General features: G+C 50.2%; 1 protein-coding gene across 1 annotated transcript in view; it reads left to right on the top strand.

The window, feature by feature from the left end:
- The window catches only part of SCRIB (scribble planar cell polarity protein), a 127,572-nt gene that overhangs the window by 18,148 nt on the left and 89,575 nt on the right, over positions 1 to 19,849 (top strand). The window contains 12 exon segments of the mRNA XM_030970808.1: positions 3,845 to 3,962; positions 4,157 to 4,235; positions 5,604 to 5,693; positions 6,351 to 6,407; positions 10,256 to 10,319; positions 11,792 to 11,866; positions 12,082 to 12,226; positions 12,517 to 12,635; positions 14,421 to 14,620; positions 17,749 to 17,890; positions 17,892 to 17,916; positions 18,840 to 18,964. Coding sequence (XP_030826668.1) covers positions 3,845 to 3,962; positions 4,157 to 4,235; positions 5,604 to 5,693; positions 6,351 to 6,407; positions 10,256 to 10,319; positions 11,792 to 11,866; positions 12,082 to 12,226; positions 12,517 to 12,635; positions 14,421 to 14,620; positions 17,749 to 17,890; positions 17,892 to 17,916; positions 18,840 to 18,964 — 1,239 coding nt within the window.

Below are 19,849 nucleotides of genomic sequence, written 5' to 3'. Positions count from 1 at the left end.
ATTTCATATTATTTCCAGTTGGTTGCACTGTGGCTGCTCTGAGCATTGTAAGAACTTATGTCCCTGAATTTGCATTGTAGGACAGTTTTGTAGCTGTTTTCTGCCTTATCTACCCTGTGCATACTCCCGTGCTTCAACAGAGAATATCTTTGTAATGCACCCTGCTTTGCAAAGGCTTTCCCCCCAGTTACACCCAGCTGCTATTATGCTTTTTTTTTTTTTTTTTTTTGGTTAGTGATAATTTCCATCACACTCTGAGCTGCTGGAATATTCCTGTGCTGATTCTGGATTCCTGTGTGCTGGAATATTTCTGTGCTGGTCCTTGCGGGCTTTGGGCTGCCAGGAAACAGGGAGAGATTGGGCTTACCTTTTTTTCTTCTTCAAACTTCTATTTTTAATGTACTCTGAGTCCAGTTTGGACATTAAGGGATCTGGGTTGGGCAGATTTGGTGGTGTTTTATTTTATAAATCAGAAAACGTTGAAGGTGGGGAAGTTTCTCTTTATTTGAGATATTGAATGTGGTGCCAAATCCAGGGGTTTGCTTTGTCAGCTCTGGGAATTGGGGTAAGCTTTGATTAGCAAAAGGGATAATTGCCAGTCTGCAGAGATGTGTAATCAAGGTTTCACTCTCAGTTCTAGTAAGAATTTTTAAATCTGTTTGTTCTCACTTTCAAGTGTCACAAGTGAGTCTCCTGTGCAGCCTTTGCTTTGAGTTGTTGGGCTGAGCTGAAGGCTTCAGCTCCCAGAATACTGAGCTGGAAATGACATGGAAATTCGTGTCAGAGGCAGCGTTTGCAGCTCTTGGTCACATCCTCTTGCCATCTCTTTTTGGCAAATATAAAACCTGCATTCAGGCACAAAAACACTGCAATTCTCACATTTATTTTTCTGGCTACCACTGATGGCTGTTGGCTGGTTTCACTTTCTGTCACATCTAAACGTTTTATTCAGGTCCAGTGTAAGTGATTCTGCCAAGTGGGACGCAGCTCCTGCAGCTCTGCACGTGGGCTGTGCCCAGCTCTGGCAGTGCCAGGGGGTTTAGAAACCTTTTTAAGAAAAAGGAAGGAGCTGGGAGCTGCTGCACAGCCTAGGTTTATTAATTTAATAAACCTAAATTGTCCTTTAAAAGTGTGGAGATGTGTTCTGAGACCACCTGTGCCCTGGGCAGCAGTGCTGCAGCCTGGGCTGTGGGTGCTCAGCCCCTGTGGTTATTTTCCAGTGTGCAGACTCTGGCAGGCAAGCACCATGTCTTGTCTGGAATTTCCTTGCATTCTAAAATTAGGAGAAGGCTCTAGGAAACAATAGCAAATCAAGTCTGTAAGCTCCTGCTCCCCTGGACCTTTGTTGTCATTTAGACTTTCACCCACTTCCTTTTCACTGAGCTGGTCTGCATGAGATAAACAGAGTTAAACAGGGCCACTGATGAGCTGGTGAGAGGGGTTAGTTTTTAAATTTATTTACTCATTACACAATTATTATGGTTCTTTAGGACATCAGAGGTGTGAATTTCCCATCAGTGCTGTTCATCTCTGATCACTTCCCCTGTGCAGAGTGGAAGCAGGACAGCAGCAGGGGCTGTGCTGGGGTTTGTGCCCCTCAGACACACACCTGTGCCCAGCAGTGTGTCCTGGCTGGGACTGGGAGCTGCAGAGCCTTGGGTGTGTGCAGAACTGCTGCAGGTACACCTGCAGAGCTCGTGGTGGTCACTGCAGGAGGGGGAGCAGCTCGCTTGTGCCCTGTGCATCTTCTCAGGGTTCTGTTTGCTCCTCCCTTGTCTGCTCTGTGCTCATTTTCCATGGTGTTGGGGGGTCCTGGGGGTGCCCCACACCTGAAGGTACCTGCAGGTGTTCCTGGGGAGCTCTGCCCACAGCTCTCGTGCAGGTGGGTACCTGGAAAGGCACCAGGAGTTCCTGGGGAGCTCTGCCCAGCAGCTCTTGTGCAGGTGGGTACCTGGAAAGGCACCAGGAGTTCCTGGGGAGCTCTGCCCAGCAGCTCTTGTGCAGGTGGGTACCTGGAAAGGCACCAGGAGTTCCTGGGGAGCTCTGCCCAGCAGCTCTTGTGCAGGTGGGTACCTGGAAGGCACCAGGAGTTCCTGGGGAGCTCTGCCCAGCAGCTCTTGTGCAGGTGGGACCTGGAAAGGCACCAGGAGTTCCTGGGGAGCTCTGCCCAGCAGCTCTTGTGCAGGTGGGACCTGGAAAGGCACCAGGAGTTCCTGGGGAGCTCTGCCCATCAGCTCTTGTGCAGGTGGGATCTGGAAGGCACCTGAGGAGGGAGGCTCATAGCCTGCTCTGGTTTGGTCCCTGTCAGTGTGGGCTGCAGGAGGAGCCGTGACCCTGGCTGTGCTTTGGGACCTCAGGATGACCCCAGAGTTGCCTCTCCTGTGCTGCTGTGACCCCTCCCTGCCTCTGCTGAGGACAAACATGGGGTGATGTAATTTAGACATGGCCTGTGCACGTCCCTGCACAGACCTGAGTTCGTCCTCGGTCGTTTGTGAGCAGTTTCTGCAGTGGCCCCATATTGTTGTTTGTTGTTCCCAGTGCTCTGAAACACTCCAGGAAATGCAGCAAACACCCCAGCCCTGGTTCCCATCCTGTCCAGGAGCTGACCTCTGGCAGTGGTTAGGATCAGCTGCAGTATGTGGTCAGTTGATAATTACAGTACATTGTGTTTACTGAGCTCGTTGGGGCTGTGGTGACTTGGAGGAGTGATTGGTGGATCCTGGGATTTGCCGTTTGCAGCTGATGGGCTTGTGGGAGCCCCAAGGGGTGTGTGAAAAAGTCAGATGTTGTGAGGGCCCTTCCAGCCACCATTCCTATGGCTGTGGTGTTTCTAGAAAGGAGTTTTCATGCCTTGTCTAGTTCGGTGTTGTCTGGGGCCGTGCTGACAGCTCACCTGTGCCTTTTCCACTTGGCACAAGGGGCACAAGCCTGTCCCTGATGGTGTGGGGACCTGTCCCTGATGTCCTGACCAAACGTGCTGCGCAGCAGGTGTGTGCAGCAGCAGGGACGGCTCTCTGGGCTGCTGCTCTCCTTGTGTTTCTCCTTTGTTGGCCCTTCTGGACCTGCCTCACAAACTCAGGTGTCTGCTGCAAGCTGCTCTAGGTGACTTCTCTGTGGTGCTGGGCTTCAGAGCCTGAGGGGAGCTGTTATTGTAGGAGACAGGGAATGTGTGATCTGTATCCTGTGCAGGAGGGAGGAGAGCAGTGGGGTCCCAGATGCTAAATGAATGATCAACCTGAACTCATTCATGCCTTTTTTCTTGTACCCTCATCTCTTGTCAACGTCATATTTTCTGAAAAATCCCCTTGCCCAGGATTCTTCTCCTGGGAAGGTGAGAAACCTCAGAGAAAAACAAAAGCAATAATTACCTGATTTGCTTCTCCTGTGTTTTGCTGCTTTGGAATGTGTGTGGACATTGTTTACCAAGAGGTTTCATTGGTTTTATGTGAGTTGTTTTTACTTATTGGCCAATCACACAAGCTGTGTCGAGGCTCTGGAGAGAGTCACAAGTTTTTCGTTAGTACCTTTTAGCCTTCTGTCTGTATCCTTTCTGTATTCTTTAGTATAGTTTAGTATAGCATTCTTTAATATCATATAGATCATAAAATAATAAATTAGCCTTCTAAGCACATGGAGTCAGATTCATCATTCCTGACCTTTGTCGGGGCACCCCACAAATACAAGAATCCCTTCATGGGGGTTCTGATCCATGCAGTGACTGCCCCTGGTGGGACAGGGTGGTGGGAGCAGGCAGGCTCTCAGGGGGGCTGCTCAGGCTTCCCCTGAGATGAGGAGATGGGTGTTGAGGAGCTGCTGCTGACCCTGTCATGTCCCTTTGTCTCAGCCTTTCTTCAGGCTCCTGAACCTGCGCAAGCTGGGCCTGAGCGACAATGAGATCCAGAGGCTGCCCCCCGAGGTGGCCAACTTCATGCAGCTGGTGGAGCTGGACATCTCCCGCAACGGTGAGGCCAGAGCTGGGCAGCAGCAGTGCCCAAACCCCACAGTGCCCTCGTGCTGAGGGGAAGCTGTGCCCTTCCCCGCCCTCAGCGCTCCTCAGCTCTGACGTGGGCTTGTGCTGCCGTGTCTCAGGCTGCCACCACTACCTGCTGTCCCATTTTCTCATGCCTCTTTTGTTCTTTCACCTGTTTTTTTCCAGACATTCCAGAAATTCCTGAGAGCATCAAATTCTGCAAATCCCTGGAAATCGCAGACTTCAGTGGGAATCCTCTCTCCAGGTAGGAAGGCACATGAACTCTATTAGTCCAGCTGAGAAGGAGAACTGGAATTGCACACTGTGCCTGGCTTTCTCTGATCTTCATCTTGTAATTGTCTCCTTGTCAAGCCAAGGCTGGGGTTGCCCTGCCTCTTCCAAAGCTGCAGTGTCTGCTCTCCTGGCACTGGAGGTGTTCCTGGCATTCTCCTGGCACAGGAACACTTGGTGCTGGAGGAGCTGGGGTGAGCTCCATCCTCGGGGCCTGGGGGCTGTGAGTGATGACTGCTGTTGTGCTGGTGCCAACAGTGAGGACTTCTGTCCTCTTGCAATGAGTTTGTTGTTCCCTTTGCACTGGTCACAAACCAAAATGGATATGGGCTTGTGCTGCAGAGCAGAAAAAGCCTGCATGCCATCCTCTGCACCCCAGAGCCCTTTTGGGCCCCACTCTCAGCCCTTTTTGCCCCCTCTTAGCCCCTTTTCCACCTCTCTGTTATTCAGAACTGAGGATAGCCATGCTTTGTACCCCTCTTACCTCAGTGCTCAGAGCTGTGCCCAAGCAGGAATCTCTGATGTGTCTTTCAGTACTCTGTCTCTGGAGCTTTTAATGCATAAATTTGGGATTTAGTGTGGCTCCCCTGCCTTGGTGAGCCACATTTCCAGGCACTGGTGTCTTGCTGCAGGGGTCCATGCAGGTGCCCGTGTGGCCCCAGGTGTCCCTTTGTGCTCAGGGCAGGTGCTGCCCAGGTTTGAGGCACATTAACTCTGCTCCCTCTCCTGGTGCCAGGCCCTGCTGGAGTGAGACAAGCTTCCCTCCCTGCTGGTGACAATCCCTGCACCACAGGAGTGACCAGCACTTCTGCACCAGGTGTTACTTGTCAGAGCATTTCTGCTCAGGGTTCAGATGTTTTGAGGGGTGGGTGCTGAGGGGGCTCTATGAGCTGCCTGTGGAAGCAGAGGAATTTCCTCCAGGAATTTCCTTCCAGGGTTTTTCCCTGTTCTGTCACACCTTGGGTGTGTTGTGCTGGTGCCTGGCCCTGGGGAATGCTGCAGTGTCATCTGCAGAGATGTCCTTTGGGCACTTGGAATGCTTGGGAGCCCTCCTTTACTCAAGTGTAAATGCTCCCATGGCATGGTTTAGTCTGGGATTTGTGCTCAAGTACTACAGGACTGAGTTTGCCATTCTGGACAGGTGATGTCTGGTGCAAGTGGGTTTTGTGCTCTGGGAAGCAGAACTTGTCCTGGATCAGCAGCCAGGGTTGGTGATGGTTCCTGTTCTCCTTTCCACACATTGATGCTGATTGGGATGAGGCTGGCTTTGGTGGATCCGAGTGTTTTGGGGCATTCTGTGCTTTGTACACAGCATTAATGGAGTCTGTTCATGTTCTCACAGGCTGCCCGAGGGCTTCACCCAGCTCCGGAGCCTGGGCCACTTGGCCCTGAACGATGTGTCCCTGCAGAGCCTCCCCACTGACATTGGGAAGTGAGTATGGCCTGTTCTGGCAGCCCCCTGGGGAGGGGCTGGGCTGGGGACACCTTGCTGCTGGCACCAGGACAGTGGCAGGACCGGCAGGGACAAGCCAGGTGCAGCTTTGCCCTGGTGCTCAGACAGCACCTCTGAGCCTTGGGTTGTTAAAAGACCTTCCTACAAAGGTTCCTGTCCTGCTCCCTGCTGGGGTTTGTGGCACAGCAAGGATTGATCCAGTCTCCTCAAATCCAGTTTTTCCCTGTGTTCTGAGTGCCCATTTTCCCCTTTCCAAACAGGTATGGGCTGCCTGACAATGTTTGATTCAGATTTATGCTGCTGGCCAGTGGCCTCGTGGGGTGCAGTGCCTCTCCCATGGGGTTTGGCATTCCTCATGAGAGGGGTTTGATCTTTTTGGGCAGAGAGTCCTGTTGTGGCAGCGTGTTCTTTGTCCTGAGTGTGGGCACAGTGTTGTTCCTTGTGGCTGCAGCAAGCACCCGTGTCCCCCAGAGCCATTTTCATTGTGTTTCTGTTCCCCATCTCCATCCACGTGTGCACATCCATGCATTGCACAGGACACCAGGGGTGGTTCCAAGGGAAGGGACATGAGCAGCCCCTTGTATCCCTGAGCCCTGTCCAGTGAACCTGGCTTTCTTGCTCCCTTTTCTCTTGCAGTTTGGCAAACCTGGTGACTTTGGAGCTGCGTGAGAACCTGCTAAAGACTCTCCCCACGTGAGTGTCTGTCTGGGCGCTGCAGGAGTCTGCTGCCTGGTCCTTCTTGCTGTTCCCTCAGGGACCAGTGCAGGCACCATCACTTGGCTTGGGAGGGCTCAGGCTGGGCACAAATAGGCTGCACCTTGCTGGATTTCCATAAATTGGGGTGAGGAGGGAGAGGATGGTGTAGGGCTGGAGAGCAGCAAAGGATGTTCAGAGCCTGCACTCAGCCTATGTAAGGATTGATTTAGAATAGGCAGGGCTCCCAAAAACAGCTGCTGGAAATAGTGAGAACCCCATTTTTCCTGAAGAGGTGGAGCAGGCAATGGATTATTTTGGAAAGAAAGAGGAAACTGTGGATGGGGGTGTAGGAGGAGCTCTGTGCACAGTGAGGTTCAGGATTTAAGGAGCACAGCTGAAGGCTCCATTTTGCTCCTGATTTCTGTTCTGTTGGATATCCCTCCTGGTTGTTCTGGATGGGATACTGCCTCCCCTGCAGCAGACAAAGCTAAGCCATCAAGGGAGAAGAGGTAAGTGTTGTTCCATGTGCTGGAGTCAGGGATAGGGATGCGTTCCTGGCAGGGAACATGGTTCATGGTGGAGGTGATGGTCTCAGGTGGATGGATGTGATAAACTGCCCAGTTGCTACTTCAGTCTTTGCTCTGAGGCCCATCAGAGTTTGCTGAGTTTTCTGCCCTGCAGCAGCTCTGTCAGCTCATTTCCTGCCTGCTTATGCATCCCACTGATGACTCCCCCAGCTTTCCTTGGATGCCACTGACAGGATTCTGCTGACTCCTTTTTGAGCAGCAGTTGTTTTGGGGCCACCTGAACTCCTCAGGGAAGGTGTGATGTGTGCAGCTGTTGTCACCTGTCCTCAGATTACAGTTCCTGGCAGGAGCTCAGTTTGTCTGCTGGCACTTCCCCCTGTGGTTACAGCCCATGGGAGCACAGATCAGAATCACAAATGGCCTTGTCTGATGCCAGTCAGCACATCCCTTGTGCCCAGCAGTGTGACCCTGTCACAGAAAGGTGACAGGAGTGGGCAGCTGAGATGATCCCGTGTGGAGTGTCACCCCAGAGGACAATCTGGGTTAGAGTTCCTTTTCATGGAACCCCAGGATGGTTTGGGTTGGAAGGGACCTTAAGGCTCATCATGTTCCAGCCCATTATTGCCTTGGGCAGGGACAGCTTCCAAGGTGCAGGGTGCTCCAAGCCTCGTCCAGCCTGGCCTTGGACACTTCTTCTGGGCTGAGAACTGGCAAGAAGAGGAGTTGGGGTCTGGTGTGGGCTGCTGTTCTGTCTGTTCCTGTCCTGAGTGCTCACACAGGCAGGTACCGCAGCTGGTTTACACCATGTCAGCAGAGAGGTGCAGCAGCTTCATCCAAGGCTGGGCTTCCAAACTGCAGAATGTCACTGTGATATTTTCTGAAAAATCCCTTTGCCAGGATTTCTTCTGGGAAGTTGAGAAGCCTCAGAGAAAAATGTAAATAATAATTATCTGATTGCTTCTCCTTGTGTTTTGCTGCTTTAGAATGTGGTAGGTGATTCTTTCATGGGCTCCATTTGAATTGTGTTTTCTTAATAACCAATCACAGCCAGCTGTGTCAGACTCTCTGCGGAGTCACGAGTTTTTATTATTCATTCTTGGCTAGCCTTCTGTCTGTATCCTTTCTCTTTATTTAGTACAGTTTTAGTATATAATTTCTTTTAATATAATAGAATATCATAAAATAATAAATCAACCTTCTGAGAACTTGGAGTCAAATTCTCATCTCTCACCTCGTCCTAAAAACCCATCAACACCACAGCAGGGAAGTTAGTCCCAATAGCTTTTGGCCATCTCAGAACCACCAAGTCTCTGGAGTCTTGAGAATTCAGTCTGTGGCCACAGCCCTTGGGTTTTTGGGGAGATCTCTCTTGCCCAGTGCTCCCAGTTGCCCTTTGGTAGTTCTGGGTGCCATCCAGCCGGATGCTGGTAGTGTGCTGTGAGGTTTTCGTGTTTTCACTAGAAGGTTAATCTAGACTTGATACTCGCTCTGTAATGCAAATTCAGCTTCTTTTCATCTTTCCCTGTCATTTTTCAAACCAGGACACTTCCCAATTCCCCAGATTCTGTTTTGGGGTGATTTCCAGAAGCAGAACGTGGACCTTGAAGGCCAAGGTAGTTCTGATCAGAGGTATCAGTTGAGCACAGGATGGCAGTCCATGGCCAGACCCATTTCAGTGATGCTGTGGGGCTCTGCCTGAGGCCCTGGGGCTGACTCTGGCTGCACATTGTGCCTAAGAACAGCTCTAAATGAGATCAGGCGGGCTTGCCAAAGAGGAGAATGACTTAAACAAGAAGTGGCTGGTGCTTTGTTTCCAGGGTTCCTGAGCCCAGTGGATTGATAGGTGGGCTTCAATGCTGAGAGTTTGGGGCAGCATAATGCATCAGGGTCCTTTTGGTAGTTTGTTGTTGTAGAGCTTCTTGAAGGGTCCAGCTTGCAGTGACCTTTGTTTGCCAAAATTACATGTAATTGGTCAGCCCTGTGATGTTGCCTGAGTTCTGGAATGGTTCAGCTTGTGCAGCTGGTGATCTCCCCTCATTTCTCCCATGCAGCTGGGGTGCAGCCAGACTTGGGAAGGGCAGCTCTCCTGGATTCTTATGGAGCAGTGGAGGGTGGTCTACACTGAGACCTTTTGCCAGATGTCATCAGTGTGGATTCCCCAGGTCACTTGTTCCTGTTTTGGGAATTCAAGCTGTGAAGGTGCAGAGGGACAGTCAGGGCTGCATCACCTACAGAGGAGTTAGAGCTGGTGTACATTCATGGTGAAAGAGTGCTGTGCAGCAGGATCCTCTGGGTGAAACTGTTGATAAACCTTTGCTGGAGCTTATCTCAAAATCCACCACTGCATGCAGCAGGAAATTCATTTTCCTGAGTAACCCAGATGTTTTTACAGGCAAGACAGCTCCCTTTTATTGCACCCCCAACAGCCCTGATTTGGGTGGCCTTGAGAGGTGGACCTGTTTCCAGAGAAATATGGGGATTTCTCTATTGGAACAGTTCCTGAAGAGGAGAATGAAGCTGTTCCCTGCTGGGGGAGTGGGCAGGGCTGGCAGCTGGCACACAGTGAGGGGGCAGCAGCCCTGTGGGGAGCTGGAGCTGGAGTGGGTGGGTCAGACTCAGGTGTGGGGACAAATGAGCACCTGGACCATGTCATGAGAACCCAGCCCTGGGTTTGTGGGACTGCAGGGCTTGCCCATCCCCAGGTGTGGTGTGTGGTGCTCAGGGCTGCTGGTGTGGATGAGGACAGGTCCTGTGCAGTGCCTTCATCGTGAGCTTCTGTCTGTACACGCTCCCCTCACCCGAGACATCAGGCCACTGTTGTCTTCCCTTCCTCTTCAGAAGCATGGGCATCCTGTTTGGGGAAGGCTGTGGAATTTGTCATTCCTCCCTGTCCCTGCAGCTGTGTGCTCCCCTTGCCCCCCACACATGTCCTGTCCTCTGCTGAGCCCCTCCTGTTGCCTGTCAGTCCGTGCCCAGGTCCCTGTCCTTGCTGTGCAGCAGCAGCCATGGGAAGGTGTGGCTGCTCACCTGCTGTGCTTTTAATCAAAGGGAGTGTTGTGCTGGGAGGGGCAGAAGGCAAACTGGTACCAGTGGGGCTGCTGGAGCCTCTGAACCCATTCCCTGGGATGAACGGTCTGGCCTGGGGAAGGGAGCAGCTCCACAAAGTGCTGGGTTCAGAGGGACCGTGAGAAAGGCCAGGATTGCCCCACCTGCTGCAGGAGTTTCTGGAGATCGTGTGATCTGTGCAATGTGTGTCCCAGATGCTAACCTTCTGCTCTTTATTTCTTGTTTTATCTCTCTGTGCCCTGTGCCTTGCAGCTCCCTCTCCTTCCTTGTCAAGTTAGAGCAGTTGGATCTCGGTGGCAATGACCTGGAAGTGCTGGTAGGTGAGGGCTGCTGGGGAGGGGCTCGGGTGGTTGGCAGGGGTTTCCACTTGAAATGCAAAGAGACAGGCCCTCAGGTTATTTGGGGAGGTTCTGATCTGCCCAGCATGGCCCAGTCACCATTCCCAGGTGAATTTTCTCTCCATGTGTCAGCCCCTGTGTCTCGTGTCCTGCTGGCCTCACACACTGCCTGCCCTGTCCTTTCCAGGCTCTGGGATGGAGATTCTTCCTGTCTGGCTGCCAAGGATCTTTCCTTTCCAGCAGGACTCTGGTGCTTCCCTTCTCTGTCCTGCACTGCCCCCAGCTGTTTTTCTTCTCATCCAGCTTCCTGCCTTTCTGCTTTCTGATGTGATTTCTGCCCCACACAGTGCTGGGCCATTCCATGTTGTCCATGGCAGTGAGGATTAGCCCAGTGTGGGGGCTCTCTCCATGGAGGGCTCAGCATGTGGAGAGCAAGGGCACAGTCTCAGAGTCGAGGTTATCTGGGGCCACCCTGTGATATTCTGTAATTTGCAGCTGTGGATTAAGCTATTACTGGATCTTCCTCTTTTGTTCTGGAGTGGGTTTTGGTAGAAACCCTTCAAAGCTGGGAGGCAAAGGGGCTCGTGCAGCTTAGCTGTGCACAGGCTGAGCTCACCTGTGAGAACAGGTGTGTGACACTGAGCCGTGCTCCAGTGGAGCAGATTCCAAACCCTGATTGCTTGGGGGGCTGTGGGATGTGAACATGTGTCTGTCACAGCTGATGGTGCCACTGGGTCATCTTGAGCTGGCCAGTGGTACCCAAATGTTCATTTTCATGTCTGAGAGGAGGAAGATGCATTCCTTCTGTAAGGCCAGAATTTCCAACCCCCTGGAATCACAGAATCATTTAAAATCATGGAAAAACCATCTGAGACCACCAAGTTCAGCCACTCTCCCAGCATTGCCAAGGCCACCACTAACCCATGTCCCCAAGTGCCACATCCACACAGCTGTTAAGTCACCCCAGAGGTGAGGACTCCACCTCTGCCCAGGGCAGCCTGTGCAAGGGCTGGACAGCTCTTTCCAGGAAGAATTTTCCCAATATCCAACCTAAACCTCCCCTGGCACAATTTGACACCATTTGTCCTGTCCCTTGTTCCCTGGGAGCAGAGCCTGACCCCCACCTGGCTCCATCCTCCTGCCAGGGGGCTGCAGGAAGCAACATCTCCCCTGAGCCCCCTTGTGCCCCAGCTCCCTGAGCTGCTCTCCATCAGAGCTGTGCTGCAGGCTCAGTTCTCCTTGCCTGCTGACACAATCCTGTGATGCTGTCAGTGTTTGCCCCTGGAGCTCCTGCAGCCATCCCAGACATTCCCAGTGTGCTCCCAGGGTGAGAGGCAGAGCAGTGCCTGGTTTTGCAGAGTGGTGTGTTTGCACATCCTCGGGCAGCCTCTCCCTGTCCCTGGAAGGGGCTGATGTCCTGGCTGATGTCCTCACTGTCCTGTCTCTGCAGCCGGACACTCTGGGCGCGCTCCCGAACCTGCGCGAGCTGTGGCTGGACCGGAACCAGCTCTCGGCATTGCCACCAGTGAGTGTCTGCTCAGCACACCCTAAACTTCCCTTCCCTAAACTTCCAGCTTCCCTTCCAGTTTCCCTTCCAGCTTCCCTAAACTTCCTTCCCCTTCCCTTAACTTCCCTAAACTGTCCCTTCCTTCCCTTCCCTAAACTTCCCTGCCCCTCCCTGAGCATATGCCCAGCCCTGCCCTGCTCCTCCCTGAACCACGGGCTCTCCTCTCTCTGCAGGAGCTGGGCAACCTGCGCCGTCTGGTGTGCCTGGACGTGTCTGAGAACAAGCTGGAGCAGCTGCCCAACGAGGTCAGCGGGCTGGTGGCACTGACGGACCTGCTGCTGTCACAGAACCTGCTGGAATGCATTCCCGATGGGATCGGTGAGTGCTGCCAGCTGGGGGTGCTGCAGAGCTTCCTTGGCCAGAAACAGGAACTTGGCTGTGCCAGGGAATCTGGGATTCATGGACACAGCCATAGAGGGCAGGAGCAGTGGGTGGAACAGGTGAGCTCTGCAGGACAGTGCAAGTGCTTCATCTGTGACCAGGCCTGCTGGGAGGAAAAGCAGAGCCTGCGTGGTTGGGTTGTGTGATCCTGGATGGGATCACAGGTGAGTGTAGATCAGCACCCTTCTCTCTGGCACAGCTCACACCTAACTTGTCGCCCTGGCCAGGTCAGCTGAAGCAGCTCTCCATCCTCAAGGTGGACCAGAACAGGCTGACTGACATGACAGAGTCCATTGGGGACTGTGAAAACCTGTCTGAGCTCATCCTGACTGAGAACATGCTGACGGTGAGTGCACAGCAGACACCTGCCTCACAGAATTCACAGAATTACAGAATCACCAGGTTGGAGAGACCTTCAAGATCATTAAATCCAACCCAGCCCCAACACTTCAATTAAACCCTGGCACCCAGTGCCACATCCAGGTTTTGTTAAACACATCCAAGGATGGTGATTCCCCCAGCTCCTGAGGCAGCCATTCCAGAACTTTATCACCCTTTCCATGAAAAGCTTTTTCTTAATATCCAACCTGTATTTCCCTTGGTCTCAGCTTGAGACTGTGTGCTCTGGTTCTGTCAGTTCCTGGAGAAAGAGCCCAACCCCACCTGAGCACAGCCACCTTTCAGGAACTGTAGAGAGTGATAAGCCTCTCCCATGCTGTTCTCTGCAGGCAGGTGCAGGGATCCCTTCCCTTCCTCTGCCCTCCAGGCTGAATTCCTGAGTGTGCTCCAGCTGCTTCGACACAGTTTCACCAAATTCACACGTGTTTGGAAGCTGCCTTCTCTCACTGACTTTCTTGCCCGTAATCATTCTCTGGGATAGCAGGGATGCTGGGATTGCCCATCCCAAAGACCATCCCAGGCTGCATTGGTGGGGGACTTGGGATGGTGTGATTGAAAATGGCCCTGCTCCAAACTGCCTGTAATTTGATTGGTAAAACACGAGGATTGGGAACGGGCAGATAAACAGAAGGGAAGTCTTGACCAGTGGTGCTTGGAGTGTGCTGTGTTGAGGGGAAGAGTTGGCATGGATCAGTCTATGAGCCTGAGGGAAAACCTGTCCCAAAGATGTCCCAAGAACGTTTTCCCAAACGTGTCTCTTGGGATGGAAGGCAGCTTGTTCCCCAGGCTGAGGGCTCTGTTCCTTTACCTGTGTGTGTTTACCCTTTCCTCTTGTGAGACAGAGTAGAAATTTTCCAGAGTAGAAATCTGTTTTGATTTAGATGAAATGTACATCTTTGAGTCTGTAGCTTGCTGTTTAGTCTGACTGCCTGTTCTCACAGAAAACCTATGCTCAGAGAAACTGCTTCAGCCAAAAGACAAGAGATAAAGGAGGAGGAGAGGGGGAGACAGACCAAGGCAGCATGACCCAGGAGTTCTTTCTGATAAAGAATTAGCAGCAAATGTCACTCGAAATCAGTAGAATGAATATGTATGAACCTATTGTGAAATTGCATGCATATGTATTTGAGAGAGAGATTTAAAAAAAAAATCTGGAGTTCCCAAAGGTGCCCATGTTGTGTTAGGAGAAGGATTCCCACATGTGTGTAGAGCTGTAATAAACATACCAGTGTTATAGTTATCCTATAGAAAGTATCCTATTGATACTATAATTATAGTATCTTCCTCGAGCCAGGTCTGATGAGTTCCAGGAAGCCCATAACGCACCCAGGATAGCTCAGCTACCCTTGGAGGCACAATAGTCAGCAGGATGGCTTCTGTTGCGGTGTTGGAAACAAAAAGGTTTAATAAAAGGCAAAAATACAAGCAGAAGAACTGAGCCAGGTGCCAGAGGTTCTTGCTCCTGGTAAAAACACCTCACAAAAGCAATTAGTTTCTTTGTTCATGTCCTTTTCTAGTGGGACTTTGGGTCCAGGGACTTCCCCTGGGTCCTATGAGGTGTCTTTTCACTTAATCCAGGAGAGAAACTTCTGGAGTTCTTTCCTTTTAAGGGGACAAAGGACAATTTTGTCGCTTCATCAACAGAAAGCACACTCCTACATACCAGCTTTACAACTTCCACAAAAGTTGTGATGTTTGTTTGTTTGCAACCACTGACTGGGCTCCTTCGCAGGCCTTGCCCAAGTCCCTGGGCAAGCTGGCCAAGCTGACCAACCTGAACGTGGACCGGAACCGTCTGACAGCACTGCCAGCAGAGATCGGAGGCTGTGCCAACCTCAACGTGCTGTCCCTGCGCGACAACCGCCTGGCACTGCTGCCCCCCGAGCTGGCCAACACCACCGAGCTGCACGTGCTCGACGTGGCTGGCAACAGGTGAGCAGCCTGGCTAGGAGGCTGCTGGGTGGCTTTGGGGGGTCTGGGTTTGGAGAGACAAGTGTCTGCTAAGGAAGGCAGGAGCTGCCCCTGAAATGGAAACTGTGGCCAACCTTTCCATTTCCCCTGAAATGGAAACTGTGGCCAACACCACCGAGATCCACGTGCTCGGATGTGGCTGGCAACAGGTGAGCAGCACGGCTTTGGGGGGTCTGAGTTTGGAAATATGGGTGTCTGCTGAGGAAGGCAGGAGCCTCCCCTGAAATGGAAACTGTGGCCAGCACCACGGAGCTCCATGTGCTGGATGTGGCTGGCAACAGGTGAGCAGCACGGCTGCAGGGGTGCTGGTTGGCTTTGGGATGTCTGGGTTTGGAAAGTCAGGTGTCTGCTAAGGAAGGCAGGAGCTGCCCCTGAAGTGGAAACTGTGGCCAGCATCACTAAGCTCCATGTGCTGGATGTGGCTGGCAACAGGTGAGCAGCAGCACGGCTTTGGGGGGTCTGGGTTTGGACAGATGGGTGTCTGCTAAGGAAGGCAGAAGCCTCCCCTGAAATGGAGAATGTGAACCCCCTGGAAACTGTAAACTTCCCTGGAAACTGTAAACCCCCTCCCTCCAAATTGTTATAAACTTGAAATTAAGGGGGGCTATCAGGTAAAGATATGGGAGCAGGAATAACAGTTCTTTACTGGGGAAGAGAATTAAAAGGTAAAATAAACAATGCAGTATATCAAAACAACACTGACAGAGTTAGAATGTGACCTGATACCCTTTTGGTCAGGGTGTTGGTAGCAGTGCAATTGGAGATGTGGCTGCAGCCCTCCTGGAGTGTCAGTTGTGGTTCTATTGGAGCAGGGATCCTGAAGAAATCCCATTGGAATTGTGGCTGCAGCCCTCCTGGAGTGGCAGCTGTGGTTCTGCTGGATCAAGGATCCTGTAGCAGTCCAATTGGAATTCTGGCTGCAGCCCTCCTGGAGTGGCAGCTGTGGTTCTGTTGGAGCAGGGATCCTGAAGAAATCCCATTGGAATTCTGGCTGCAGCCCTCCTGGAGTGGCAGCTGTGGTTATTAGTTGTTGTGGTGTTGTTGTGAGTGTCCCCAGGATGAGGTGAGAAATGAGAATTGACTCTAAGTTCTCAGAAGGCTGATTTATTATTTTATGATATTATGTTATATTAAAAGAAAATTACGTACTAAGACTATACTAAAGAAAGGGGAAAAATTAAAAAACTAACAAAGAATGAATAATAAGAACTCGTGACAGACTCAGAGTCCAACACAGCTAGCTGTAATTAGCCATTAATGAAAAATAATTCACATGCTAAGTAAACAATTTTCCAAATCACCTTCCAAAATAACAAAACATGGAAAAGCTGAAGCTTCTCAGCTTCTCAAGAAAAAAAAATCCTAGCAAAGGGATTTTTCCTAAAATATCACAGTGACAGACAGGTGTGGTTCTGTTGGAGCAGGGATCCTGGAGAAGGGTGGAGTTTTCCTCTGAAGAGTCAGTGGAAGAGGCAGCTGTTCTTCTGGGAATCCAGTGGAAAGGCTGTTCTGGTGTCCCAAAATCTCAGGTTATATCCAGTTAGGAATGCTTGGCTCCTCCCTCTGGGCAGAGCACCTCACAATGGGTTGATGTAATTTTTATCAGTCATGCAGGGACATTCAATGGCCCGTTAACAGCAGGTGTCTCCTGGAGGGAGGATTGGTTTGTGGAAGAGATAAGGAAAACTGACCAATTAACAGAAGATAACTGCCACACTTCTAATAGATGGCAAATACAATACACATTGCCTTGCAATCTAGGACATCGGGTTTTTTAATTTTTGTTGAAGTTGAGATTGAAGTGTTAGAGATCATATTTTATGTTTAGGTTTAGATGTTTGTTATTTTTATTTATAACATAAGTTGTGAGTTCTGTAGTATTTTACGAACAAGTTACAAAATGGTTAATTATTTTTCTATATAAGGTCTTTTAAGGTTAAATTATCTAATTAAGAAATTGTGTTTCAATTATTTTTACTTTTCATTTAATAACTAATTACTGAAAGTTTGTAATGTGGGTTTTTTGTTTAATTGTAAAATATTACTTAAACTCAGGAAGAAGAAGGTGAAGAAGAAGGACTAGTTGCTGTTTTAAAATTTCTATTTTAGCTTTATATAAATTACAATATTCTAAAACTAATTTTTAAGAAGTATAATAAAACTATTATATACATTTTTATTTTTAATATTTAGTTATTAAATAATTTTTGTATTTGTACATAAAGTTAAATAGAACATAAAGATTATAAAACAAAAGTAGTAAATAAAACTAAATTACTAAATTCTAAAATTCTGAATTTTCTACTTTGTGACATTATCTACTTTTAATCAACTATATACTTGTAATCTTAGTGTTATCAGTTAATTTTGGTTGTATTTTCTAGGGCCTCAGGTCAAATGTAGTGTTCTCTTGGGAGTTAGAGTTTGTTAGTATAGAAAGTTTAAACCTCTTGCTATCTAGGACTCAGACAGCTGCTGAGAGGGAGGTGCCAGAACTGTGGGGATCCTGGGATCCACAGGGTGGAGAAGCCCAGGCTGGTTGCTGAGGGCTGGAGCTGTGAATCCCTGCTCTGAGTCACCTAAACACAGTGTGAGGGCATTGTATCCTGTGTGAAACAGAAACCAGGGGAGATCCTTTCCCTTTCCTTTCCCCTTCCTCCCTCCCTGCAGATTTTTGGGGTTTGTGTCATCAGTGCTCAGGTGCCAAAGCCTCATCCGTGGTGTGTGGCTGCCTGGAGCTGTTCTGAGAGCTCCTGTGGTTCTGTTTTTGGGGTTGGTGGTTTTGGGAGCAGCTGGACACTGACCAGAGGTTCTGTGGGGAGCATTCTGTACACTGGTCTGTGAGAGCATTGCTTTTCTGTTTGTAAACCCCTCCACACTGTTGGAGGGAGTTGTCCTCTGCTAAAGGCTGGCGAGGATGGGGTACTGCAGCCCAGTTCCACAGCAGGGACAGAACCAGCTGGGAACAGGACTGGGGATGCACAGCAGCGTGGCTCTGTCCCTCTCTGCTCGGGGGGGCACTCTGGAGCTGAGCTGATCTCCTTCCTGACCAGGTAAGTTTAACAAGCAGTTGCTCTTCTCTTTTGCAGGCTGCAGAATTTGCCCTTTGCTTTGACAAATCTTAATCTGAAAGCCCTGTGGCTGGCAGAAAACCAGTCCCAGCCCATGCTGAAGTTCCAGACCGAGGATGATGAGAAGACAGGAGAAAAGGTTCTCACTTGCTACCTGCTTCCCCCAGCAGCCCTCTCCCAGCCTGGGTAAGAATCTGCAGCACAAGCACTGGCTGCAGAGCCTTGTGCTCTGGAGGGGGCTTGAACCTTCTCTGCTGGGCTGGGCTGTCCTTGCTGCGATTCTTGTGGCACATCCAGGCTCTTGTATGGATGGATCTGGGGCACCTTTCCAGGCAGTGACTGTTAAAACTGAGGAATTGCTTTCTGACAGGTGACAAGGCCCTGCAGCCTCATCTTTGAGTGCTCTGCTTGGATCTACTGACCAAGCAGTTAATTTTCATTGTCCTGTCAGCGTGCTATTTGTGATGGTGTTCACAGGGGTCTTAGGATGAGGGAAGAGATGAGAATGTTGACTCCATGTTTCAGAAGGCTGATTTATTATTTTATGATATATATTGTATTAAAACTATACTAAAAGAATAGAAGAAAGGATTTAATCATAAGGCTAGCTAAGAATAGAAAAGGAATGATAGCAAAGGCTTGTGGCTCGGACAGAGTCTGAGCCAGCTGACTGTGATTGGCCATTAATTAGAAATAGCCACATGAGACCAATCACAGATCCACCTGTTGCATTCCACAGCAGCAGATAACCATTGTTTACATTTTGTTCCTGAGGCCTCTCAGCTTCTCAGGAGAAAAAATCCTAAGGAAAGGATTTTTCAGAAAATATCATGGCTACAGCTATTCCTGTCTGAATTCTGACTTTTCCTGCACTCCGTGGGTAAGGAGTGCTAGAGCTGAAGCATCAGACTCTTCTGGAGCCTGCTGTAGGTCTGGTGGGAGATGTACAGAAGGTGACAGGATGGTGAGGCCACAGCCTTTGTCCTCAAGGCCTCTGATGCCATGGGCAGATACAGCAGAATCCTAACCAGATAAGAACTGGCCTCCATCCACATCTACAACCCTGCTCTTCCCAAAAGGAGCTCCCACTGTGTTCTCTTCCTCCCCAGAGAACCTGCTGCAGAACAGCGTGGATGAGAGCTGGACAGACAGCAACTTGAACAGAGTCAGTGTGATCCAGTTCCTGGATGAACCCAAGGGGGATGAGGACGAGGAGTCTGGAGCTGAGAGACGGGTAAGGAATTCCTGGAGCTTGTTGAGTCTTGTGGGAGCACAGGGACAAGCTGAGTTTCCAGGGATGGGGCCACTGTGGTGTCCATGTTTTACACTGCTGTAGGTGTGTGATTTCCACAGTCTGAAGGCTCTTTGGTGCCTGGAGGACCCAAGCAGGAGGGGAAGGGAATTAATTCCCTAGGAGCCACGGTGCAGAGCCATATTTTGAGGCTCTTCTATGGGAGTGGAGCACTCAAAATGTCCAGAGATCGCAGCAGAGCACTGTCAGGGTAGGGTTTTTTCACCCCCGCCATGGGGAGAGGCTGCCCAGCCAAACCCAGGCCATCCCCATCCCTCCAAGCATGCGGGCAGTGCAGCCCATTGTCAGGGTTCTTTTTGCCAGGTCAGGATTAAATGTGTGAGATGGGATTTCTTGTTGGGCTCAGATGTTTGTTAGTTCTTATCCATGTTACAGTCTCACAAACCCTGAGTTCTGCAGCACTTCTCTCTAACAAACTAAAAATGGAGCCCTATCTCACTCTCTACAAGGCCTTTTAAGGATAAACTGTCCAATTAAGAAATGACACCTAAATTATTTTTACTTTTAACCCAATAACCAACCACCCATGGCACACAGTGTGGACTTTTTTATCCAATTACACAAAACCACCCAAACCCATGGAGAAGAAGGTGAAGAAGAAGGACCAACCTCTGCCCTAAAACCTCCATCTTGCTTTATATATATTACTATATTCTAAAACCTTAAACTCTAAGTTTTCCACCATGTGATATTACACACTTCTATTCAAACTCCACACCCACGATCCCAGTTCTGTCACTCCATTTTGGAAGTTTTCTCCACAGCCTCAGGTCAATGCAGTGTTCTCCTGGGGGTCAGAGTCTGTCA

Source organism: Camarhynchus parvulus, chromosome 2 (genome assembly GCF_901933205.1).
Source record: "Camarhynchus parvulus chromosome 2, STF_HiC, whole genome shotgun sequence".
Taxonomy (NCBI): Eukaryota; Metazoa; Chordata; class Aves; order Passeriformes; family Thraupidae; genus Camarhynchus; species Camarhynchus parvulus.
This window is presented reverse-complemented; position numbering and strand designations above follow the sequence as displayed.